Source organism: Amblyomma maculatum, chromosome 7, assembly GCF_055883805.1.
Source record: "Amblyomma maculatum isolate TAMU_Amacu chromosome 7, ASM5588380v1, whole genome shotgun sequence".
Taxonomy (NCBI): Eukaryota; Metazoa; Arthropoda; class Arachnida; order Ixodida; family Ixodidae; genus Amblyomma; species Amblyomma maculatum.
In genome coordinates this window covers 142,054,352-142,081,613 of record NC_139350.1, presented here as the reverse complement: position 1 = coordinate 142,081,613, position 27,262 = coordinate 142,054,352, and the positions used below count along the sequence as shown (strand labels likewise).

Here is a 27,262-nt window from a genome sequence, read left to right as displayed (position 1 = left end):
TCAGCGCTTGATCACACTGCACATTATAGAAGCCGCAGAAAAATGCATCCCACAAACGTCAAGTAAGCCACGAAACAAACGAAGACCCTGGTGGAATGCAGAATGTAAGACTGCTCGTGAAACTCAGAACAAGGCATGGTCGAACTTGCGACGACACCCCACAGCTGAAAACTTAATTGCCTTTAAGCGAGCAAAGGCAAATGGCAGGCGTGTTCGACGCATCTCCAAGCGAGAAAGCTGGGCCTCGTTCCTTTCGTCTGTGAACTCTTATACTAACGCACACAAAGTCTACAACAGAATAAGAGCACTCAAAGGATATAACACTCTCACAACACCTCTTGTCAGCACCAGTGGCGACACACTAGAACATCAGGCAGACACACTAGGGAAACACTTTGAATACATATTTAGCTCGGCACACTATACAGATTCCTTTCTGCGGCACAAGGTGACCGAAGAGAGTAAACCTATACATGATAAGAGACCATGCACAGGAGGGTACAATAGCCCGTTCACACTACAGGAGCTGAAGAGTGCACTAGACACATGCAAGAGCACAGCAGCTGGTGCTGACAGGATCACATATGCAATGCTCAGGCACCTCCATGTGGACACCCTCGAAATCCTACTCTGCCTGTATAATAAAATATGGGCCACAGGACGCTTTCCTCAAGCATGGAAGGAAGCAATCATTGTCCCGATATTAAAACCTGGCAAAGAACCCACACTTGCAGCGAGCTATCGGCCAATCACCCTAACCAGTTGCTTATGCAAGCTTTTCGAAAAAATGGTAAACCGTCGTCTTGTTCACTTCCTAGAATATAATGGCCTTCTTGACACAAACCAAGCTGGTTTTAGGGCTGGGCGATCAACAGACGATCAGCTCATTGCATTTGAGTCCTATGCAAGAAATGCTTTTGTACACAAACAACACTGTCTATCTGTCTTTTTCGATCTTGAAAAAGCATATGATACCACATGGCGCTATGGTATCATCCGCGACCTCTTCTCTCTCGGTATCACAGGGAACATGTTGAACACGTTAAAAAGCTACTTGTCTGAACGAACCTTCAAAGTTCGTGTTGGCAATACATACTCGAAACTGTTTATACAGGAAAATGGTGTCCCTCAAGGTGGTGTCTTCAGCTGCACGCTTTTTATTGTCAAAATGAACTCGCTAAAAGGCGGGCTGCCAAGAACCATCTCTTATTCTTTATATGTCGATGACGTCCAGATAAGTTTCAAATCTTGCAACCTGGCCATCTGTGAACGCCAGATTCAACTAGGCGTCAACAAGCTGTATAGGTGGGCTGACGACAATGGGTTTAAGTTTAACTCTGCAAAGACCGTCTGCGTGCTTTTCACTAAGCAGCGTGGCATTAGACCTGAGCCCAACATTACACTGAGTGGTCAGAGCCTTGCAGTTCAAAAAGAACATAAATTTCTCGGTGTAGTTTTTGATGAAAAGCTTTCCTTCATATCACACATAAAACAGCTGAGATTAAAATGTCTGAAGGCAATGAACCTGCTAAAAATTCTGTCCCACCAGTCCTGGGGCACAGATCGTGACTGCCTCTTGAGCCTTCTGAATAGCGTAGTTTTGTCTCGTATTGACTATGGCTCAATGGTTTACGGGTCAGCAACACCTTCTGCCCTAAAAATGCTCGATCCAGTGCACCACCTTGGCCTTCGCCTTGCCACGGGTGCTTTTCGAACTAGCCCAATTGCTAGCCTCTATGTTGAGGCTAATCGATCGTCATTACAGCGAAGAAGACAATTTACTGCTGTAAGATATGCTACCAAAATATTGTCTCAACTGGACCATCCTTGCGCCGGCTCCTGCTTGACACAGCTAACACAGAACTTTTCACAAGAAAACCGTCACTAACACCACCATACCCAATAAGACTAGCCACTCATATTGAATATCTGGACATCCCGGTTGGCAGCCTCCATACAACTTCCATAAAAGACTTCATCGCTCCGTGGGAAATGCACCTAACATTCCTTCAAGTCGGAAAAAATGCCCTTCCTATAGCCATACAACAGCACTTCATGTCTCTGCAGGCAAAATACATTTGTAATGAGTATTACACTGATGCTTCAAAGTCGACTCAAGTCTCATGTGCCGCACATTGACCACAATTTTCACTAACAAAAACACTGAACAGACATACAAGTATATTTACTGCAGAATCCCACGGTATCCTGTTAGCTGTGAGACACATTATAGAAAACAAAATACAGTCATCGGTCATCTACACAGACTCCCTTAGTGTTTTAACCTCCCTAACCTCTTGGAAATGGCACAATAAGAACCCAGTCCTGAATACTCTATTTAACAACCCTATCACTGCCCATAAATTACAACTTAAAATTACACTTTGCTGGGTGCCAGGCCACCGTAGCATACCAGGTAACGAGGCGGCTGATAGGCTTGCTGTGTCAGCTGCCTGTCGAAATACTACAGACATCGACAAAATAATATACCAGGACCTCAAGCCACACATTAAAAATAAAATTCGACAACAGTGGCAAGAGGAATGGGACACAGCGACTGAAAATAAACTACACACTATAAAACCTATCATAGGCAGGTACACTACAGACAAAAGAGACGGATTCAAAGAAGTAGCCTTGTGCAGGCTGAGAATAGGTCACACACATACTACACACTCATACCTTTTAACGAACTCTCCTGCACCACGCTGCTCGAGATGTGGTGGTCATCTTACAGTAATACATATTTTAATTGAATGTCCAACACTTGAAAAACAAAGGCGACATCATTTTCCCGAAATACACAAAAAACATATACCGAAACATCCGTGCATATTTCTCGGCGATGACCCAATGTTCTCACCCGAAAGAGTTCTTAAATATTTTTCAAAGGTAGGCTTTTTATGTCAAATTTTTTATCAACGTGGGCTTCAACCCTTCCCACTTACTTAGATAACTAGCGTTTTAACATTTACATTTCTTCTTTTAATATTTTACTCAGACCACTATACATCTCGGAACGTTTTAGGCTCTATACACCACTGTTTTTAGAGATCATACACTGCAAACGAACTTTTAGGCCCTATACACCATAGCTTTTAGCACATCATCATCATAATCGCCAAAGCTATCACATCAACCGGAGAAGGCATTTCACCTTGTGTTTGGCGCTCTTTGGCCATAGATGCCCTTGCGCAAGAAAAAATCAGTTCATCATTATCATCATCAAATAAGTCTAGAAATCAAATTGAAGGAGGCAATAACAAAATGCATCTGATTTATTAGCTGCAAACAGCGTGCCAGTTCTCTTGTAAACTTCATGGCTATGCCGAGCAAAGTCAGCACCTCCGCTATGTAGTACATTCAGGTTGAGTGTGTCGTTACTGCCGTTTCCAGGCATTTGTGGCTATGCCACAAAACACTGCCGTTTTGTTTTCGAGCCCTATTTATTGTGTTAATTTCGCAGCTATAAACTGATGTTTCTTTCGGTGTCGCTTGCCCTGTCCATTCGGCATTAGCGTATTTCTTTTTTTATTTTTCATTGCGCTCTTATTCAATTTTATCTCATATCGGTGACAGTAGAGCGTGGAAAAACATGTTGTTGAAGGGATGAGCAGCTCTATGCCATTTTTTTTTTAAGTTTCGTTTTCGTGCCTTGTCTTGAGCCACAATTCCTGCAGGCAGATTGTGCAAAAGAAGCATAAATGGATGGTTTCTTGATTTGTTGAGTTTATTATCCCAATGGAGCTCAGGCTATGAGAGACGCCGTAGCAATTTCGTCTCCATCGAAAAGCAGCCGTCGCGACCTGGATTCGACCCCGCATCCTTGCGCCCAGCATTCGAGCGCCGTAATCACTGCACCACCGCGGCGGAGCTTAGCATAAATGACGGCAGGGGATTTTTACGTTGAGATCAAAGGTGGTAAGTGTGTAATTTACGCGCGTTTTGAGCAGCCAACAGAACCACGGACAACTCGCCGCCGTTGGCAACCCGGAAGAAGGTGCGCCTATCAAGAGGCTGGTCACTGAAAATGACTGAGTTACATGATCCAGGGTAGAATGAGAGGAAGAAGAAGGCCACACAGTATGAAATCGAACCGAACTAGGGTTGAGGGGAAGTTTGAACTCGCAAGCCATCCAACGTTTCGACAAGAGGACTTGTCTTCGTGTGGGCGAAGACGAAGACATGTCTCCTTGTCGAAACGTTGGCTCGGCTTGCAAAATGGGGCTCTCCCTTAACTCTTGTTCGGTCCTCTTTTAGCTACGTGATGTCTTTCTAGAAGCGAGGCAAATCTTGTGGCACCGATCGTACGCTAAAAATCAGCCCTCTCTATTTGAAAAGTAGCGCTCCGAGCCGAGATGCCATTAAAGTGTTCATGTGCTCTGTGGAGCTGGTTGCGGAAGCAGCATGCCAAGGCGCCGAGGAACTCGCTGCAATTGTCTGCGGCGAACTGAGGAGCCAATTTGCCCGTTGCATGTGCGCTCAAAGTGTGCCGGTGACGCACTGGGCATGTTCGGGCACGTCTGTTATTTTTAGTTAGATCATTTACCTGTCTATAGAATATTCTGCAGTACGACAACCCTTACGTTTCAGTAATCTTGTTGAAAAACAGGGGACGTATATGTGTACTTTGGCGCTAGCGTCTTAGTTTAACGAGGGGTGCGTCAAGTCCCAAAAGACAAGGTTTCTCCACACACCGGATACATGGATAATGTTCATCTGTAGGACAATATCTTTTATATCCCGCAAAAAGTCACATTTCTACTCTAGTTACCGTTACGTCAGTTCTTGAGCTGGAAACATATGCTGTGTTTGTTACATAGAGTGTGCGCAAAGGAACGTTAGTACGAAACACTGCGTCGAGTAAACGGTGGACAGAAATAGTGTTCCCAAGCTTAATATCAAAACGGAAACGAATATTTACTTCAGCTGTGCAATAAATTTGGGAAGGGTGAGATGAGAGATAGATTTCGGATAGGGTGCGACATTTGCGTCGAGAAAGTGGCCCACGACCCTCCGTTTCTATTCGCATGGCTACCACGGGGCATCCGCGTGGTTAACAAAATGTACATCAATCCTGAAAGCCGCAAACCCACGCGGATGACAGTTATACGCTCGCTGCCGACGCTACACAGCGTACCACTTTGCGAAAGCAGAGTAACTTATACCACACATTTGGCAGGCAAGCAGAGATACGGGAAAGGGATGGATTGCTACGTAGCCGTAAGTTTCCAGCCATGTAAAGTGATACAGTGGTATACAGTGATATAAATTGGAATATCTTTAGGTGATACTAACAACACCTAGCGCACCGCACGTTCACAGCACATTAGTTGGCTACCATTGGTAACTCGCGGCCAATCTGGCTGGCCACTTCTGCAGTGCAACAGACTTCTTGAGTGGCGCGTCGAAACCACCAAATCGGCAGCGGCTCTTTTCCGTGCTTGGTGCGCCAATTCACTGACGCTGAAGCGGAAGCCAATTTAGGGCCGAATTTTGAAGTTGCCCCGCGTAAAAATGGAAGCGCACTTTACTGGATCGGCCGTCGCAATACACCATAGCGAAAACTGCAGTCTGCATTGTGCCGCTGTTGAACAGGAGCAGCTTTGAGAATTCGGGGCCTGATAAGAATACGCGAACGGCAGCTTTGTGGTGAGCGCGCTGACGATGCGAGACAAAGTATAGGCTCAGAATAACGTCGGGAAGAGAAGCAATATAGACGGCCACAAAGTGCGCTATAGCTATATTAGAATTACGGCCACATCTGCGCCTCTTTTATTTATTTCATATTATTTTATTTTTTTCACTCTTCGACTAGGGATGGGCTCGACTCTAGCATAACGTTATCTCCTTTCACATTTTTTTTTTTTTTGTATGAATGCAAGCAGGAGTCACGAATCAACCATATCAGCATCAGGGCCAATTTTGCTGATGATACGCAGAGTTATTATCCTCTGCCTAGAGTCACTCGTTATCAAGCTTTCGACCGCTTCTTAACAAGCAACTATGGCTCTGTAACTGCTTGATTAGATTTTCACTTCAATGTGGTTTGCTCTAGTTGCATCTTTAGCGGCTGGACACCCTCTGTTTTTGTGTTTACCTTTCTCCTGTCGGAGAATTTTTCAGTGCCGAAGTAATTCACACGACTACCAATCACGTGTACAATCGTTGCGTTCATGAATTCAACGCGTTTATGCTTTCCGCCGGGGCTATGTGAAGTTATGAATGGTTAGATGTGGAGGTTATCGCGTCGGCTGGGCTCCGCTGTGTGTGGAGCCTTGTCGTCTTTCCAAGAGGTCGATCGGTATCGGGCCGGTCTGCAGTGAAATGCAGTAGCTGACCGCGGGCTATATGCGCAAGCATCGAGAATGCGTTGTTGCGGCCGATCTCTAGCAGAATGAGCTAAGCACACGCAGACTACTTGTTGCCGTTGTGGTTTTCTGCCAGCCAGATTATGACAGATTTTTGACACAACAGAAGAACGCGGCGATATGTAGGTACAGACAAGGGAACAGAGCGATGGACCGGTGTGCTACTAGGCGAGAAATGAAGACGTGAGCCGCGCCTAAGAACAAAGCACAGTATTTTCTCCTTTAGCTGTGCCATATAGCAAGCTCGGCTTATGCTATAGCGAGTGATGGAGCCAGCGAAGTATACTAGTGTACGTAAACTGCTTCGAATTAGACATGTATCGCTGCGTAGTAGAAAAACACGCCGTATACGTGATGGAGTTTATTTATCCCGATATTACAAGCATCCAGGGGGCATCAGTATTTTTAGCCAGAAAGACAGAAAGAATAAACACGAATTGACGACATTTTACACTCAGGATTCCTAGATCCACATATTTATTTTCTTAGAAATCAGAATTTATGGTGAGTGAAAAATAGGCGAAATCGACTTTTCTTGTTGCAATAGTTTTGTTAGCGGTAAAAATACGGACACAAAGAACACTAAACACAAGGGACACCTGCTAGCGGATGTCCCTTGTGTTTCGTGTTCTTTGTGACCGTGTTTTTACCGCTAACAAAATTATTCCAACAAGAAAGGATCGACGAGCACAATTTGAAGTTTTAACAACTTTTCTTGCTCTGCACGCTTTCCTGACTTAAATTTAGAGATTCCGCGAAGATTCGTTTATTTAAAGAATTACATTGCAGGTTGTGGGATACCTTAAGTTAAAAAAATATATATAGTGCAATCCAATGAAAGAAAGGATGCAGAAGCTTATCTGTTGTCACAGTATAATGTCTGTGCGGGTTTTCACAGTGAATCTGTTGTGACAACAAAAATGTCTGAGGTAACGTCAGTCTTTTTCGCGGATCAGTTGCAACAGAACAGTTCTACTCAATTACAGACTACAGAAAAATAGTGCAGACAAACTACATAAAAAGCACTGCAGATTCTTCAGAGAAGCCTGGCGTTATGAAAAAAAAAAACACAAAACTTTGTCGCATTTTTTTTTGAACGATTTCATAGTTGTTTTTTCCGACTTGGAAGTACAGGTTAGTAATATAGTTTTCTCTACACCAGGGGTAATTCTTGAATGAGGAACCAGGTACCAGAGAGAGGGAGCTATTTGCACGGTATATTTCGTTTACGTCTAAAGCTAACAAACAGGCTTGAATGTAGATTTTCTGTTCTTATATTGCATAAAAGATATACTTAGGGTATATTTAGTGCACGGGCGTTTTCGCCATTCATTACACTGTGTTTTTGTTTTCGAATACGAAAACATACGGGCCAAGCAACACTCAGCAACGCGAAAAGCGAGCTTAAAACAGAAGAGGACCGTTACACGTAGTAAATTCACAGAGACTTGACAAACGTTTTATCACTCTTATGTAAGGCACTGAAAGGTGTTTGGCACAATAGAGTACCGTACACGATAGAGAAATCCACGCGGTGGCATAACAGCACCGCCGCATCGCCATCAGTTCGTGTTGTCTCTTCAGCCCGCCGACGCACACACCTGCTCTCCTATACCAGCGTAATGACATATAGACTAACGTGATTTGAAGTTTAACGCTATGGCAGCGACCTAACAGCATCAGGAAATTCTAACGCGCTAGAAGGAAATGTCCTGAAGGAACATCAGTGGTTTTACAAAACTCCCATTAACTGAGGGGGCGGGATGTTATCAGAAGCAATTTCTCTTACGAGAAAAAGGGCGCGAGGGATCGCGCTCTCTTTGCCACTGAAGAACCGTTATTTCAGAGACGGCCTCACACAGCAGAGCACATTACAACAGTAAATTACAGTAGTACTTACTTAAATATGGTCGTTAATTACTCAGAGGAAACGCAGCCACACTCTACTGTTAGCGGTAATCTGAGCGTCGCGAAGTTGTTTTTTGTTGTGATGCCTACTTGCGCCTGAGCAGAACGTCAGCTCGGGATTGACGTATCAAACGGTCAGCGATGCTCTATTTCTTCCTTTGTGGCTTCTTGCAAAAACAAACTGCGTGACTTCGCTTTAACCAGAGAGCCCTTAAATGACCACCCTCAAGTCTCGTCATATAGCACATCACTCCTGCACCTGCTTGCTTTTGTGTTGCACTGATCTTTATCCGACGGGTGCAAAGCAGCAAACCGAGGTATAACAGCTCGCTCGCCGCGCGTGCCAACATCTAGAGCCGCTACGTGTATCGCTGCACAACCACGCAGTCCCACAATGCGTGTGAGTCACGAGGTATTGTCGAGCCGAGTGAGTCACCGGCAGCTTCCCGAACCGTGCCGCCCGGTCGCGCACAACTCAGTCCTCCGGGTCATCCGACGTCGACGTGCCAAGGCTCGTCGGAGCAGTTTATGGTCCTTCCGCCCCGCTGTCCCGCTCTCGGTACCCGGCTCCGTAATCCAGATTTTCCGCGCGCCCGGGCCCCCTATAACGAGCACGGCGACAGAGTTCGAAGCCTATCAACCTGAAACTGGCTCTGCGCCGCCCTGTATGGATGACGTCGTTGACCACAGCTGCCGCCCACGCCTCCCGGTCGTAAAACTTCAGCTCTCTCATCCGCTCATAACTCCTCTGCGCTCTCTTCTTCGCCGCAGCTTGTTATCGTTTCAAGCAGCCGAGGCCCTGCAGCGCCAATTCTTCCGGTCCAGGCCTTTCTTTTCAGCGAGTCGCTTCTCTCTGCTGTTTCCTTTTCTTTAGTTTCTCTCAGCTCCGGTAAATAAGGCCACAGTCGACGGATTCGGTGTTTTTATTGCCTCCGCATTCTTCTGCAGTAATGGCTGTCGCGAAGCTTTGCTTTACAGGGCGAAGCCACCGGTTTTTTCCAGATAGGATTCTCATTTTGCCCTAGTAGCGCCTGATTCCAAACGAATTCATTTAACGAGTCTCTGCTTCCATCTTTACTTATGCTCGCTCTCCTCACCTCTCAAAATTGTAGCGATTGTCGTTTATAGCCAAGATATGGTCGACGAGAAATTTAAAGAACAAGCTTGAGAGCGCTTGGATTGAAGTCAATGAGATACAAATAATTTATTGACGATCTGGGTTGTTGTTTTTTTTTTGTACAAAGTTGTCAGCGCGCTGTAGAAATTACAGTCAACTGTGGTTACTCGTAGTATTTCATCCGCAAATTTCCCCATAATGTTCGTCAGTGCGCAATGTGTAACAACTGTTTTGAGTAGATTTTTTTTTTTAAGCGCTGCCTGCAATTGGGAAAGTAGGCAAGTAGTTCTACACGTGGCGTCCGATTTTCACCGGATCACGATGTGCGCGGAGTATGGTTAACGATAGCTACCGGGACAGGCAAGTTCGGTTGGATGAGTTACCCGAAGCAGTGCGCACAAGATTTTCGGCAGGGCCGCCTCGAAGGCAAGCACAAGAGACGACTGCTTGGCACCGAGCAAAACTGTCTGTTTAAGATCCTGAAACGTGAGGCCGAGCAGATGAGGAAATGGCGCCGGGAATTAGTAAATGCTCGCCTTGAGAATTCGAAGCCGCTGTGCGCCAGAGGGGCGGTCCATAATGGGCGCCGCTCGGTCCTTTAAGCGTAAGTGCAATGCCAGCTCTAAGTTTAGCGTGCTCAGTTTGTAACTGACTCAAGGATGCGCGGGAATTAAGTTGTATCCGTATGAAAAGTCGCCTAATCTATCAATATCATTGTATGGACATCGCGTGAATTGACAGGCTGAGACTGGATTTTACGTCTTTTGTAGTGCTCTTCTGGTGTTTCAGTTGGCTCATTCTCCTCCGCGCTCACATGATACAGCTTACAGCTTTAGGGAAAGCAGTCTAAATACAGTTTAAATAAAGGAGCATCTTTTGTGTGTGTGTGTGTGTGTGTGTGTGTGTGTGTGTGTGTGTGTGTGTGTGTGTTTGTGTGTGTGTGTGTTTTGTCGCACGAAGAAACAGAAGTAGACATTTTTGTCGCTCTGCTTTACCAAACACAGCACAGAGAAAACGCATAGCCTGGAGTGGCGACTGTTTGCTCTGCATAAGATAACATAATAACTACGCCTGAATGCACATAACTTGGAGTACCTGACTCTGGAACTACCTCTCTACGAAAGGTGACATATGGCGACAACTTTTGTACTGGAGCAAGGTATGAAATATGAAAATATAATCGATGGAACAGAAATGTAGACCTAACCTGACATTGAGATCTACAGTTTATAGAGTTCGCTGCGGAAAACGTCTCTTGATTCATTTCCTCTTATTCTTGGCTAGCATGCTCCCACTAACGCCCTGCTGCCATGCAGTTAAGAAACATATTCGGTGTCAATGCAAATGGCGATGGCGAAGAATGAAGCACCTGAGTTACATTTAGACCAACATGACGTCGGAGCTTGTAACGTCCAGCTTCGATGTTTAAACTGACTTGGCATAAAATGGTGTCTAATTATGTAAAGCGTCTAAGCAATAAAACGATCAAGCAAGAAAATGCTTTTGCATGTATTAGAAGCGCGGTGTTAGTGATAAAATTAAACTTTAACATTTTGCTTGATGTGATCGCTGTAATGCATGCGCTGCGTATTTATGTGGCGAATGGTGTTCGAGCTGCAATTTGAAAGCTGTGTAAAACCATAAATTATTCTGAGCTAACATCTGAAACGAATAAATGCGTAATCAGGCGCGTTTTGCTAACAGGAATCACTGGACTTTAATAACCTATATGACTGTTTATATATATTTGTTTGCACTATATATTTTCGCCACACACGGGATATTAGCTTATTGACTTAAGATTTCCTTACGTGATTAACCTTCAGTCATAAATCTGATTGCAAACCCTAGTACCCAGTATAACAGGCTCAAAGTATGAGATAATGTGAGAATATAAATTAGGTGACGGTTTCGAGGGAGTATTTTAGAGCAAAGTTTGAATATTAGTCTCAGGAGTACGGCTCACAACCCACCTCAAACGAGCCAAATGAGGTAGTGCAGAGTAGGGCTTAACCCCTGGTAGACACTTGGCTAGCGTCACGACGCTTTAACCCGTCGTTTGCCGGCTCCCTAATAAAGTTATACATACATAAGCCTCCACTTTACCACTCCATGTTAGCAGGCAGGCATGGTTTAAACTTCTTCATCCGTCATGTCATGTCATAATTTTCGCATGCACAGCGCAGTGTAGCGTATTGTTCAGAACACTTTTCAGCAAGTTGAAAATAGAATGCACACAAGTACGCACACATATTGCAAGTATTTTTCGGGGCCTTCCGCTGTTTGCGGAATAAATTTTATAGTATCTTCAGCTTTAAATAAAGCCGCAGAGGCGCACCTGCCGTTTAACGTGTACATTTCCTTCAAGGAAAATGATCTGTGTTGGCATGAACACAAGATAAAAAAAAAAGAAAAAAATCGACAAATCAAATTTGAAATAACGTCAATTTATGGTTTCTTTTCGGTTTTAGGCAAGATGGCGTTAACAATGCAAGCGTACAAAAGAAAAGTAGCAGCAATGATAGACCTGATATGAACTATAAGGATCCACTTCTCAAATGCAATGCAGTTAACGTTTTGCATGTTAGCGCCACCTATACACTCAAACTTAAAGCTATCGTTACACACGCGAACGGGCTCGACGAGTTCGTCGAAGATTCCCTTTCACTCACTCACACCCCTCGACACCTGTTTTTTAATCGCACGTAGACGGTCGTACTTTGTGTGTCCGTGTGCGTTACATTCAGTCTACGAATTATGACGCAAATAATGGGAGACGGTCGCGAACTCAACGAGGTGCAGACAAGAGACTACCAGATGTGCAGCATTCGCCAGTATTTTTCAATGCTTCTTGCTCGTCATGTTTGTGCCTGTGAATTACTGAATAATCTGTTCTAGCCTCCCATTTGCACTTCAAGAACCTCGCAACTTCACGCGTGGCATTTTGCATGGATATCATAAATAAGAACTAGTACACTCCCTCAACTGCAAATAAAATACGCACCAGTTGCTGGGTTCACCAACCGTTTCTGAAAAATAACGATCCTGACGCATATTAACACATGATCCTGCAAGAAAGTTTGAATTACAGAAGCTCGCTAACGGCGAAGGGCAGTATAGAGAGCCTTTGTTATATACGTGCCGGCCTCGTTCTGCAGTTGCCATGATTCTCTCGCCGCTTGATTCGCTCGTCCAAGTCTCGCCGGAGCCTGGCAATTAGGGCTGCGCGTCTTTCCGCAGAGCTAATAACTTTAGGGGCACTGGCTCGTAACAGCCCCCGTATTGAGTACAAGCCGGATTTTCGGGCTCAGTTCTGAGTTTTTAGCGAGAGCTATGACATCAGGGCGCTATGCAACAAAATGACACTTGCGGCTGCTAGGCCTCTCCGAAAACGGGCTTTCATTTATGCTTACCTAATGTGGGTAGTCACCGCGTCAGCTATTTTCTTTGACTGATCATTACGCCCGTCTCCAGTTTGCAAACCCAATCGCCGTGGCGCGGCAGCTGAGTCGTTTATTCCACTTATTGGTTAAACAGAATTATCGGAGACACATTAGCTGCGCCTTCAAGGGTACAACGTGATAGCTTAGGCAATCACCCCGCGTATAAAGCGCCGCTTTAAGAAAAAACGTATGAACGTTCTTGCGTTGCCTACTGAGTAAGGTTTCTGGCTAAAAACGCACGGTGCTGGCAGGCCGATTCTGATATCACTCTCCAGTATAGAAGGCAGCTCATGCCTAATGCTATGTCAGGCAATCAGTGCGCGGCCATGTCAGTTGCCAGCTACCAGTGACATGCTTGTGAATTTACGTTCAACAAAGCGGAGTGATTAGGATGGCCTGAAATATTTGATTGCGGGAAGGAAATTTATTGCCAAGTATTTGAGGGATTATAATGTCAAAGCTTCATCATGAACAACCAATACGATGAAGAACAGCGCTCGGAGTCGGGCAACGAGGAAGACGAAGAGTAGCCGTTGTGCTAGGGCATAGCTGTTTTGATGTGCCCGTGTTCTTTGTTGAATAGATTCTTCCCGTGTAAATGTATCTCTCAACGGTGTTTTCCTTTGATACCATGGCTTTGCAAGCTGAGGTCCGTATACCTTGCTATTAGAAATACTTTGCCAAATATGTTTCTGGACGCAGCAAAGTAGTTGTTTGTACATGTGTGCTGAGAAAAACTGTTGCGGTTTACTACGAAAAGCAGAAGGAGGAGGAGATAAAGAAAGACGGAGAGGACAAATGAGGGATGCATTATGCATCCTCATAAACGGACGTCCTGCGGGCAGTCGCGCTGTGAAATATTATTTCGGGTTATTGCGTCCTGCATGTTCATAATTTGCCTTGCTTATGTCTGCTATTCTTTTTGCTTTCCTGCAGGCCTCTTCTTCATCATCCCGTGCATAGACACCTACTGCAAGGTGGACCTACGAACAGTGTCCTTTGATGTTCCCCCGCAAGAGGTAATGAAATGTCCCTTTGCTCTTTACTGTCCATCGCTTAAACCGTGTGTCTCAGGCTCACCTGACTACGTGGGCTGCATTGGCAATCTTTTGTGTCATATGACACAAAACTGACACGTTCGTATGAACGTGTCAATTGTGTCTTATGACACGTTCGAGACACGGGGAATGATAATCTCCCCGTGGAAACACTCGCGATTCTCACTTCATACACCCACGCTTTGCGTTCAGTGGCCCGGCGGTTAAATATACTCGCTGCAAATCACCCGAAGTCATATAATCGAATGGCGGGCAAGCAGGCTTTGAAACCTTTTTGTTTTCTATTTTGTTCTTTTTTTTGTCAAGCAGTTGCTTGGAGGTCTCTTCAGGGCGGCAGCAGCCAGTGGTCTTGGTTCGCCGTTGTTGCAAAGTGACAAAAGCCATTCACATATATGCAGAGGGGAGCCTTCCTGAAACTATAAATTGTAGCACACTATAGACCGTTGCATCGGGCGGGGAGGATGCCGAAACGCCTATTAACTAGGTTGTTGAAAACCAGATTTCTACAGTCCAGAGAGGAGGCTTTTCGAATCCCCCTCGCCAGATAAAAAGGCCGGTACGATAACCTGGAAACGCTGCAGATAACATCAGTGGGGAAAAGAAGAACATTTCCTGTTGACCTATGCAGCCGCCTCTGAAGAAACAAAACAACTTGGACACGAAACCTTAGGCTCTTAATTAATTTTGGTTGGTGAAAATATTTGAAAGCATTAAACACAATTTACCAGTAAATGGCTGAAACAGCAAAATCATGCCAATGTCTGCCAGCACATTCTTCTGGTCAGCAGGTGTATAATCGCCGCGGTCAACAAAGCCTTCGATGTCGCCCGAATTGAAAAACAAGCACAGAAGGAATACTGCCTAATGCCCAAACATATTACAACACAAATCAGATTATATATATATATATATATATATATATATATATATATATATATATATATATATATATATATATATCAATAGCGCGAATAATAAAAGGAAATGTACGTGTTAGGAATGTGTTTTCATAGAATCCATACTTTCTTGTATCACCTGTTTCTCGCCAAAACGAGCTTCAGGAATATCACTGTATTCTTTTATCACTTCTATAGATCTATTTTGGGGAGTGCCAAATCATTCTTTCTTTTGTTAGCAGAAATTTATCCTAGTTTTGATCAGTGAACTGACGTTTGTATCGTTTACGCATGCTGACCGCCCCTGAAATGTAGGCATAAAAGCCTCCTTTTCGGCAGTTTGTGCACGCATACCTGTAATCTGTGTAGACATAAATGAACTTGGTTGGAGGGTTCATCATTTAACATTTCAAGAACATTGCAGCGCTTGAGGAAAATTTTAATATTATCACAACCCCTCATTTCCGTATATGGCACAGAGTGATTCAAGAATCTAATAAAAACTTTACTCACCAAGTGACTTCACACTTAGGTTCTCCGATAGCTTTAATTCGCCAATGATGAGGCCACCATGACGACTCTAAACATCCATGGTCTTCGTCTTTTCATTTAAGGTATTGAAGACTTTAGCGCTGAGGCCAAAAGCACCTTTGAAACGCTTCTGGTACTTTTGCAGGCAAGTTCACCCTGGTAGGACCATAATGGCTTCTCTTCGGAGGTGTTTATATAACTTCAGACTTCGCATCCTCATCGAGATACATTCAAGAATCCATTCGTCGTCGTATCGCATGCCTTTATGCGACTTTCGTCGTGCTGCCAGGAAACAATTTTTTACAGCCAGCTGTTGCTTTGTGGGGAGGGACTTAATTTTGCTGTCAAATGTTTTTTTATCACAGAGCCTCATTTTGTTATTTCATGCGAGCCACTTGATTCATTGCACCTGCCAACTTTTTCTTAGTCCTTGATAGAAATCGAGATACCTTCTTGGATCCTTTCTTTTCATCAGACTTTCTCGCAATTTCACTTTCCCTTCTCTTTTTTCTGCATGCTTGGATTTGAGCCAGAATTCTCAGGTATTTGCAGGAAGCACAGGACTCTCCATCGGACTTTGTTGATAACAAACACTTCTCAGAAAAGATCATGCCCCTGTAGGAAGTGTACTTTCCCGAAGCACGATTTATGCCGCATCTACCACAGAGAGCTGTAATTGAAACTTCCTCGATCAAGGATTCGGCCTCTTCGCTTGTCATGACAATTTGTTCTGACTTCTTTCTTCCCCTCAGGTAAACTGTTGCCACTGATTGTCCATCAGGTAAAAGTCTTCCAAGCACTACCATTTTTTCCATGAAAAGGGTGGCGAAATTATTTTCTTCGGGTTCACAGTAGGCGTAAGCCAATGATTCCACGGGAAACGTTGATACTTTCATCCAAGTTACTGGAATAGATATGTTTAGGAATGGGTGGATGCTCTCTCTGGTAGTCGGCGGGGGTTGTTCGGCAGCAGCAGTGCTTGCTGCTTCAGGACCACAACGTTTGGAGCAATTTTGATTCATTGCACCTCCGTTGGCGGGCCGAGACTCTAACTCTTCAAGGTTCACAGGTTCGGCACTCCCAATGGCTAAACTCAACTCGGAGGTTTCTGGCTCACCACGTCTGTAACGCTTTGCTGGAGGCTCTTTCTCGCACAGGTTCCTACTTTTCCTTTTTGCTGGCGATTTACGCCCAAGATGTTTCGGGCAATCCGGGAATACCGTAGGCATGGCGTCGGGCTTCAGACGTGGTTTATCGCGGGGAAGCTCACTTGTAACGCTGTTCACGGTGACACGGAATACGCGCTCAATACAGCCGCTCTAAAAATGTTTCTCGCACACCACAGCCATTGGCGTTAACTTTCTGTCTTTCCTTCTGATGCGGCGTTCCCATTCTGCGAGCCGCGTAGCATCAGATGGTGCAGTGCACCTTGAAACTCTCTCCTTGTTCGAGCGGAGACCGCTCTTGCAGAAAGGCAGAAAGCAAGCCTTCTCTTTAAACTGCCGCTTTGGTTTCGACATCTTTTCGTGCAGACAAAACTACAATCAAGAACTCACTTTGTTCTTCGCAGATATGATAAAAAAAAGCGCCCAAAGGCGCGCAAAGCGCACGCACACAACGGATTCAGTCACATCGAAATTGCTACAGACGCACACGCAACGACTCTCATATGCAGTTCCCTACTCACAAAAACAAACGCTGCACTTCCGTGAACAAAAAGAGCAGCAGAATCAGCTTGAACCAAATTGAAATCCCATATGTACGCACAGCACCAACAGACTAGTTTCTAAAACGAAAAAAACCGCGTCGTCTGCTCCGATGGTACGATGGATGGATGGATGGAATATAGCAGTGTCCCCTTTGAAACGGGGTGGTAGCAGTAGCTATCATGCTCATTTTTCTCCCTATATCTTAATATTTGTTTTAGATTGGTACCCTCCCGACAAGCAGCGCTCTCTGCCGCTATAAAGTGGCTTTCATTGCAAATGGCGCCACCCTCGCCCATAGGGACGCACGGCCGCTCGTCACACTAGCCAGTATATTCTAGGCACTATAGCCCATCCTATAGGGGGTATTCATGTGGCGCCATCAGCAAGGGGCGCTAGCGGCCTGCGCAACATTCACCATGTGCATGGTCCTGTGTGCGGGTGCCACAATCAACCGCAGTATTCAACTCGTTGTGATCTGTCTGGAGCGTCTTTCGTGTCTTGTCGGGATTTCTGCGTACGGCAGCGGAAAACGTTGGAGTGCGTGGATACACCGATGGACTTCCTGGAAGAAGAAAAACGAGGGTCTCTATACAAAAGCTTCAATTTTATGAAAACACGGGCTCGTACGAGTGCGGTAACTTCGTCGGGGTGTACGGCGTATTGCAATACCACTGCATCACGTTAAATTATCTGACGTCGGGGCCTGCCTTATGAAGTGTGGTCTTAATTTTCTCGAGAGGTGAAGAAATTATAATCTACAATGCCATGAACGGGCGTTTTAAAATTTGGCAAGCGGGCGAGGCCAATAGCCGCACGTGCGTGAGTGTGTCAATGGCCGGCGCCCCGTTTTTAGAAGCTAGCGCAAACTATCCCCTGTGTGTGCCTTGCAAGGGCCATTTTACAAATGCATCAAGGGTTATCGCTGCACATCGCGTTGTTGCGAACCTCATAAGGCAGGCCCCGACAATAAATGTGCAAAACATTCTCGCTGCGTGCGCCGTTTATTTTGCGAGCGCGTGACAGTATTTGCCCGACCTTCTGTCACCCAAATTAAGAAACTGAGATGCTTCGCTTTACTGCTGGAACAGCGGCTATGAAAGTTTCTATCATCAGTTTGCCGAGTAACTCCACTAGAAATGGGCGTGTTACGGCCTTGAAATGGGAAGATTGAAAGAGGGCTGTCTCTTCGAAATGTGTCTGCGTCAGTGGCAGCTAACAATTAACGAATTTGATGAGCAACAATCGTTTTGCGGGCAACGCGCAGTTGGGCATTTGTGCTGTAGATCTGTTGCTCAGGTGAAGTCCTAGTTGCAACAGCGAACAGGCAGTGTCGTTATGTCCCGGAGCGCGAAAATATTGCTGCGGACTCCACGCGCACAAAGGGCTCCACAACGAAAAATGGATGCGGATGTATTTAACAACTCGATAAATCTTTACGGATCACTTCCAATATACCGCGGTCACCTGACAGCGAACCTGATACTGAGCGAGCCGACGCGCGTCGATGCCACTAAGAACCATCGACATGGCGGACGAGGCTCGCGCCGTCTGGTAGTATGGGCTCAGTGAATAACGGGCAGGGTGCGTAGCATATCAGTCACTCATCCGGCTTCATCTCGTCGAGCGTAGAAATTTACAACCGCGAGCTAAGAACACGCTGGAAAGAAAAATTAGCCTGCTTTTCTATCACGTATTCAAACACAGCTTCACAGCAAGAAGGTTGGTAAGATAAAGCGTCCCGATGTGCTACTATGAGGGCGCACCGTAGGAATCTATGACGTCGCCATCTCTCGATAAATGTTGCAACAAAGAGCCGTGAGCCAGATCTTGTTTCGTCTTTTATTGGCCGAGGTTGAGGAGGTTTACGCACCATGGAAATGACTTAACACATTGCAGAGACTGACTTAATTTCAATTGTTATTGATATACTGTTCGTAGTTTAGCGCAGAAAAAACGGTGATGTGGTTTTTAAAGGCTTATCTAATAGTATAGCTTCGTGCCCCGGTACGGTAGTGCAGTAGTAACGGCGCTCGACTTCTGTACTCAATAATTCGGAATCGAATCCCGGCCGCGGCAGCCGTGAAAAGCCAGGCGCCCGTGTGCTGTGCGATCTCAGTGGACGTTAAAACACCCCAGATGATCTAAATTTCTGTATTATTCCACTACGGCATCTCTCATAGTCTGAGCTGCTTCGACACGTTAAATCCTATAAACCAAACCTAACCAGTATAGTGTAGCTTCGCGTCATGTTCCCAGTAATAATTCCAGCGTCCGTTTAACATACGCTGCAAATGGCGATTTATCTTTCAACGTTACCATAAAATGTTCGCAATCGATAACTAATTGTTATCCACCTATGGCAAAGAAGCCACGTTCTTTTGAAATTTATATTTTTTCTCTGTTTTTGCAGCCCTAGTGTTTCAAACGCACTGTAGCGTTCGTTTTCTCCAGAGACAATAGTCGTTAGGAATGGCGGCATCCTTGGCGGTAACTCTCCCTTCGCAACAGCGAACATGAAAAGCTTTTGATAACTAAAACAGGCAGGCATAGCTGCACAAGCACCTCCTTTCGGAATTTATTCCTGACGTCAGAGTTCCAATAGTTCGTTTAGTATTTTTTTTTTCTGGCTTAGAACTGAAACAGTGTGGCTTACGCGTCTTCTTCAAAGGCTCTACTCTTTAATTCTTTTTATTTTTGTTATCATTCTGCTTTCAATTTACAACATTCATGTTTTATAATAGGGTGTTATCGCAGTCACAATGCTTTAAGCCAGGTGACTTTCTTTTCGCACAAAGCTTGGAAATTTCAAACGACAAAGCGGAGAGTTGCATGTAGGAAACGCGCCGTTTAATGTAAATCATCGTTTTTGCTTTCTTTTATTTCTCAGGATGGAAGAGGAAATCTCCGCGAGATATAATTGATGCTCTTTCAGACATATAAATGGGGAATTTGGTGTTTTCGTAAAGGAAAGCGGAAGTTATCCTCCTTGAGCGACTTGGCGCCCTTGCAGGGTCGGCATTGTGAGATAGGAGGCGGGCTTGGCGTAGCCGTCAGGGAGTGCAATATCCGGGTCACCCACCACGCTGGAGAAGCAATCTTCTCGCGCAGCACTGCGTTTTAAAAATACCTCGACTTCAGATCAGGGCCGCCTCGCAAAAGCGAGCCAAGCGCTCAAGAAGACCCGACAGGAAACCAAAAGAATGGAGGCGGGGATTGCTTTTCGAGTTCACAAAAGGAAAACGACTGCCATGAGCTTTCATCTTTCAGGTCGTTATTGGCGTTGGTTGACAAGGCAACTGTAATGGTTACTCATTTATTTTTTTTACTCAGTCAAACGCGACAAATAAGAAAGACTATGGCTGTGCCCGGATACGGCCTTATCATGCAGCTAGCTGAGTTGATACAAGACCCGTAAGCCTGCGTATATAAAAAAACAGCAAGGATTGAGATTGGCATGAAGCAAGAATACAAGATCATCCGCTGATTGTCCGCTGAGGTGTATTGCTTGGCCCGTGCAAATACACACGTAGGGCTGCACGAACGAAACACATTATGAAGACAAACACACGAGAAATAGTTGTTTTGATGGCGACAACCGGGTGCCCTCACTTCCTTCTGCCTAAAGACCTCAGTTGCGTTGCTGTTATCGCCACTATGGTACTGCTAACGCATGCTCTCACTGCCCTTGAAATTTCATCGCTTGCACGAATTACAAAAATCAGCTGAATTCTGTGCCACCTTAATACTGTCGTTAGTGCGAAATCAGGTTTGCACTAATTATTATCATGTATTACTGTCACAGTCGTTGCAGGATATGCTTAGAGTTTCTTTCGACATAATAAGGCGCAGAGTTACATAACTTTAGCCAGCTTTAATTGAATGTATGCATGATTTATTTAAATGTGTTCTTAGAGCACAACTTTTACTGGTTTAGAATGAGATGATAGAAACGAATGCAATAGTTTGCTGTTATGTGGTTCGTAAACTTGACGTGCATGATTAAACTTGAATCGGAGCTTAAGTTCCAAGTACCTGATCGCGTTATCATGAGGACATTCACTGATGATATAAAAGGAGAGAGGTCATTTTCAAAAATGTCTTGTATCTGTGGCATATTTTCTTCGAAGTTACGAACGTTGACGTTCGTCATTACCAAAAGAATCATTTACGAAATGGAAGCACTGCGCAACTATTGATTCTTCGGTTCATCTTTCTGCGCCAATAGTAGAGCAAACGTTAATGTTAAATGCATTTCTTAAAGCTCTAGGAAACAAAACAAAGGAAAGGCACATCTCAGTTTGGAATCACACGACATGCCTCCGGTCAATACATAGTTTTGTGCACCAAAAACGCTCGTCATGTGGTATTGGCAAATCTTTCACATCAAAAGAACAGGCCATCATTGCTTCTTTTAAATATCGCTAGCATCTGAAAAACATCTGAATTTGAATTATTTTCGCGGATGCGGGTCGTCCAAGTTAAAGGAATCTAAAATTTTATTGAAATATATTGCACATATGTTTGCCCAGTAATCTTTCTAAGAAACGATCACTTGATGTGGGCAGTTCCGGTGCATAGCCGATTAACCAAAACTTTTGTTTTTGCTATAAGCCTGCTAGACCGTTTCATGCACCCTCGGTATTTACCTTTCCTTATCTGAAGTTCCTTTATAAGACAGTACAGTGAATGAATCAGCACCCTTTTCTTGTAATTGTTCCAAGGAAGTCCGCCGGCTCAAGTTTTCTACTTTACCATTCGGAGATTGAAAGCATCAGCGATACGGTATGAGCAAGCTGTGCAATGATTTGCAGCACCGCGGCCAGTATGATCCGACTGATTGATTGAAACCACCATTTTACTTTTTTGCCCTGCTCATCTCCATTCTGCCTCTTGTTTCTCAAGGTGCCTAGTATAATATGAAACGTTTGCTGTGAAAATAATTGTTTTGCAGACTGCCCATGTAGCACACATTACGTGGCCCACCTCGGGCCCGTGTGGGCAAGTTGGGCTTGGGTAACCACAATAACACCTATGAGGGCCCAGTTTAGGGATCAAGCGGGCATGCCCAAGTTGGGCTTGCCCCTGCTTTTTCTATCTGGGCATCATATAGGCGCCGAAAGGGCTAACTGATTACCTATTCCCACATCTGGCCCTCAAGGGTCCTGCTTGGGAAATTTTAGGGCCGATGCAAATAAAATTTGGGCTCTGTGTAGGAAAAGCCTGGGCTAATCTAATTGGGGCTGTACACTAAAAAGTCGAATAGATCCCGCATGGGCCGCGGCGGGGATAGATACGGGTATGCCCGCACATTGCCTACATGGGGCCCTTGAGGGGTACTTGAGGGAAGGTCAGACGAAAATGTGGAATTCATGCAGAAAATTCCTGGGCTGCCCCGATTGGGGCTGCCCACCAAAAACCTAGATAATTTCCGCATGGCCGTTAGCGGGGCAGGCAAGTACACCTTCCCGCTTCTGCCCGCATCGGTCCCTTGCGGGGAAATTTAGGGCAGATGCGATGCAAATGTGGGCCTAAAGCAAATAGATGACGGGCTAGTCCGATTGGGGCTGCCCACGCAAAACCCGAATAGGTCCCACATGCTTTGCGGCCGGGCTGAAAAGCGAGCACACCACCACGCTGCCCACACGGGTATTTCTTGGGGTACTTGCGGGAAAATGCAACATATATTCGTAGTCCATGCGGTAAAAATAAGGTCAGCCCAATTGGGGCGGCCCATAAAAGGCCTCAGTGAAATTGGCCGTAGGCGGACATACCGCTCTGAAACGTCTCCACTCTATCTTTAAGGCACCATTTTATTTATGTAAATCATGTTATACCGGCCACTAATTGCCTCTTCTGGAGGTTTCACATAACTGTCCTAAACATATCTATGCAATGAATAAAGACTATCTATGTTTACTCTACAAACCACGTTAATTATGCAGTATCGACAAAAAATATGCAACAGTAACTGTTCCGCTTTACGAGTATGTGCTGAATGACCTCCGAATGTTTCCTACGGCGTTACTATTCTGCACGCAGTACCGAAATATTCAGACCGACATGTTGGGATGATGTGGGCCAGTCCACATTATTGTAGTGTTGGGAATAAATTTCTCTCATGTTACTGAGTGTAGCATACAAGCAAAACAAAAATAGTGCTTAATGTTTCACACTTGATTATTGGAACTTGGGCAGCCCTGAAAATGCCCGGTTCAACCCATGAGGGCAGCACGTGGGTCAGCCCGAAACGGACTGGCTTTCGCAAATCGCGCCTGTACAATTGAGGTATTGGAGGGATTAATCGACTTTAAAATTAAAACCTTGATCAATGGGATGTCACTGCCTGCACAAACGTGGGACCCATTAATGGTTCTGGTGTGCTGCCCACATTCGTCTACCTGGGCTGAATGCGGGCAGCCCCATTTGGGCTGCCCACACGGAGACAGTTTGGGACCGATCGCGGCGAAATTGGGCAGCCCACGCTGGGCCCCTCTGGGTACGTGTTACAAATCCCGCATGGGGCCCATATGGGCTGCCCTCACGGGCCCAACGCGGGCCCCCACGTCATAGCCCACTTTGTGCTACTTGGGTGGGCTTTATTTGATAGTTAGTTTACAGAAAATAAAAGACGCCGTATCTGTCATACTTTCTTCTGTAGACATCTGAACAGCGCCATAAGGCAAAGAAAAAAGGTGGCAGCGAAAGTGGAAAGGGAGAAACAGGAGCCGTAGTGGAGAGCTACGGAGTTATTTCGACCGCCTGATGACCTTTAACGTGCACTGACTACGCAAAGCACACGAAAGCCTCTCCGTTTTTCTTCCATCGAAACGCACCCGCTGGCTGTTGGGCCTTATTTGCTTATTATCCTTCCGGGTGCAATCCTGTATGTCTATTTACTTGCGAAAGCGAAAATTTCAAACGCTATCATTTACGCACGTTACCTTCACCTTCAAGGAGAGGGGGAAAACGATACGTAAACAGACTGTGATGCCAGACGATTTAGAAAGATAGGAATTTTGCAGAGCGTAGGGAGCTTAATAAATAGAAGCGGTAATTCATTTTGTTTTTGTTCACGGCACGTTTCTCGCATGCCAGGGCGGACACAGCGAAATGTTGAATAGACGGAGGAAGACTTTTCTAAGTACCAGAGGTCAATGCCACCTCAATTTGTTTTATTGGTTTCGTTTAAGCGTCCTGAACGTTAGGAAGGCAAGAAAGCCTTTTCTCTTCAAGAATTCCCTCAGCATGGCTAGTTGCGCAAACTAGGGCTCAAGAATAAAAAAAAAATAAGACGAAGAGCTGTTCAGGACTTTTAAACTTTCAACATTGGCGCGTTTATTTATTGTCAAGAACATAAACAAGGCTACGAGAGGAAGCTACGGAACAGCAAACTCATTGCTCCGCTCGTCTTTGAGTGCAGTTCAAGCACCGTGCAATTTAAAAAGTCTTTGTATAGCGTTGCTTTCATGCCTCTACAAAGGAAACGCCGCATTTAATACAGAACCTGACTTTAGGCTCTGGTTTTCCTCAGTGTCGGCTGTCCATGATGACAAAAAGTAAATAAATATAAAAGGGGGATTGCAACAGGTCGAATAAATTAACATATAATCGTTCCGGGGGTGCAACTGTGCGCCTCAGTTGCAAATCATTTGCATATTAAGGACCCTTAAACTGAGCATGTTATCTCCTGCTCTTCGAACCAAGACCATTTGCAAAACTGCGCCTCCCGCACCTGTCAAGACAGCGATGGCACCTGGCGATTCTAAACGACATTATCTGTCTTCTCTCGTTATCGCTCCTCTGTTCAGCCCTCCCACTAGCCTCGTTGCTCCTTTTTCCGTCGTAAAGGGAATAAATAATATTCAGTTTCAAGATAAGTCTTTAATGTTAACTGCGATTAGGTACCTCTGTTTCGGTTCGCTAATTTTTTACTAGTCTGAGTGCTATTCTTTTCTTGTTGTTAGTTGATTGCCGGATGTACGGCTGTGAGGATAGAAAAAATATTTCACTCGGTGCTCTGTCTCTTGTTATTTGTGGGTTATTCTTCATCATTCCCTTCCTTCCTCAAGATGGGCTGAGGGGTCATTTGATTTTTCTCTTGACGTAGTATATTCTCAAATTATCTTGCTTGCTTCACGCAACATTTACCACAAGTTGGAATTTGACTTGTCGTTGATAAAAGCTTTCATCATCCTTGATCAGATCGTCTTGACATTTTGGGTTAAATTATTTCGCATCTAACAGCCAAATATTCTGAAGCCATATGCTATGGCTACTCTAGTTGCCCATGTGCACATTCGCAGCGTTAAACTCCACATATCGTATCATACCATACCATACCGTATCATACCATACCATACCACTCCATGCCAAATCATGCCATAAAGTACGATACCATATGCAATACCACATCATGCATGCCATGTCATAACATGTAAACCACAACACTCAACATACCACCCCTCCAAACCATGCCATACTTATTTTCCTTTAGATGGGGACATGGATTTGCTGAACTAAGTTTTCCTGCCAAGTTTTTACAGGAGATTGGTGATACGTGCACTGATTGCAAGCTTCAGGAAATTGTTTTCACTATCAGTTTTGGTAGTAATTTCTGCTTTAATTATAGAGTTGCTCAGCCTTGCGTGTGCTTACTTTGCAAAAGCTTTCATGACTTCAAATGTTTCCTCAAGAAGTTACCAGAATTTTGTAGACTGTTTTGGGTCGACCAAAAAGCGCACATTGCAAAGGTTAAGTATATACTGACTGCATAATATTGTTATATAGTTGTTGCATAGACTGCTCCCCAGAGCTGAAAAGGACAATGCATAAAGTGCCTCATGGGAAGCGGTGATAACGTTACCTTTGGTTGCCTTTTAAAATATTGTAGTTGTGTAGTAATGCAGTCGCGTCTTTCTGCGTCCACTAACATTTTGCTTGGCGGATCATTCAAAGATGCCTGGTATTCCCATGTGTGTTAAAGGCGCCTGTTTCAACGTACAAAACGCGCTTACTTAAAGTGCCTATACGGAATTGTTACCTGGTGTAGAAAAAAAAGCGAATTACTTGCACGGAAGCTGTTTTCGTGCGTCCTGTGCAGACCATATGCCTTCGCCATTTGGTGGATCTGGTCTAAAGGGTGCTCGTTGGTGATCGCAGATCCTGTCCAAGGACTCAGTGACAGTGGCCGTGGACGCGGTGGTGTACTACCGCATTAGCAACGCGACCATCGCCATCACCAACGTGGAGGACTACGGCCACTCCACCAGGCTGTTGGCCGCCACCACGCTCCGAAACGTGCTCGGCACCAAGAACCTGTCGGAGATCCTGTCTGAGCGGGAGTCCATCTCGCACGTCATGCAGGTCTGTTCCCGTCTCACATATCACTCTCAGGGCGAACAGCTAGCTCCATGTGAGCGCCAGCGACCGCCTCTGTCATATCTTATATTATCAGCAGCCAACGTTGCAATTCGGATTGCGTGATAGACAAAACATGTGACAAATCACGCGCTTGTTTAGGGAAAGGATGTTTGCAGAATCTTTTCTGGACAGAGTACTCCATTTTTGCACAGTTGAACCGTGTATTATAGCAGTTGGATTTCAGTAACAGTTATTTTCTGTAATCCCTTTCATTTTTACAGTACTTCCGTTCGCCTTGCGCACTGGCTGATCTTTACTACAAACATTAACAAGCTCACTAGTACATTGCCTTCTGCGCAACAAAAGTTCACTGGGATCGCTGTGAAACTCTATTTGAGGCATATTGACACGCTTAGCAGTTAAAGTTAACCGAACGACCAACTAGGAAGATGCAGTGAGCATCTTAGTTTTTCTCTTCCGCCTCGGCAAAGAATGCTCGTAACGCTACGCGCTACAAATTCCCAAGATACTCCACCAGAGCCAGAGATTCCAGCCATAAGCTGTGCAGTAACATATCAGAAATGTAATCTGTCTTTTGTCTCAGAAACCTAACGACCCATGCTTGCGAGGAAGAAAACTGGGATGTGTCTTGTAATGTTCGCATTGTTACACTTCGCATGTGGAAAAAAAACTGTGCAAACAGTCAGTTATGTGTTAAGCAACGGATAACGTTTAGATTACCTTTCATACCGAGATACACTTGGAGTTCGTCGCTTTTTAGGTATACCAAAGATTAACTTTGCCTTTCAAGGTAAAATTTGTGAGTTCACCCAGTATGCATGGTAAAGTTCAAGCGTACTTTATATAGT

At 44.9% G+C, this 27,262-nt stretch overlaps 1 protein-coding gene across 1 annotated transcript in view; it reads left to right on the top strand.

Moving 5' to 3' along the window:
* The window catches only part of LOC146184890 (band 7 protein AGAP004871-like), a 343,551-nt gene that overhangs the window by 295,976 nt on the left and 20,313 nt on the right, over positions 1–27,262 (top strand). Inside the window, exons 4-5 of the mRNA XM_084609524.1 lie at positions 13,776–13,858; positions 26,193–26,396. Of these exons, the coding sequence (XP_084465650.1) occupies positions 13,776–13,858; positions 26,193–26,396 (287 nt within the window). The remainder of the gene's footprint in view (positions 1–13,775; positions 13,859–26,192; positions 26,397–27,262) is intronic.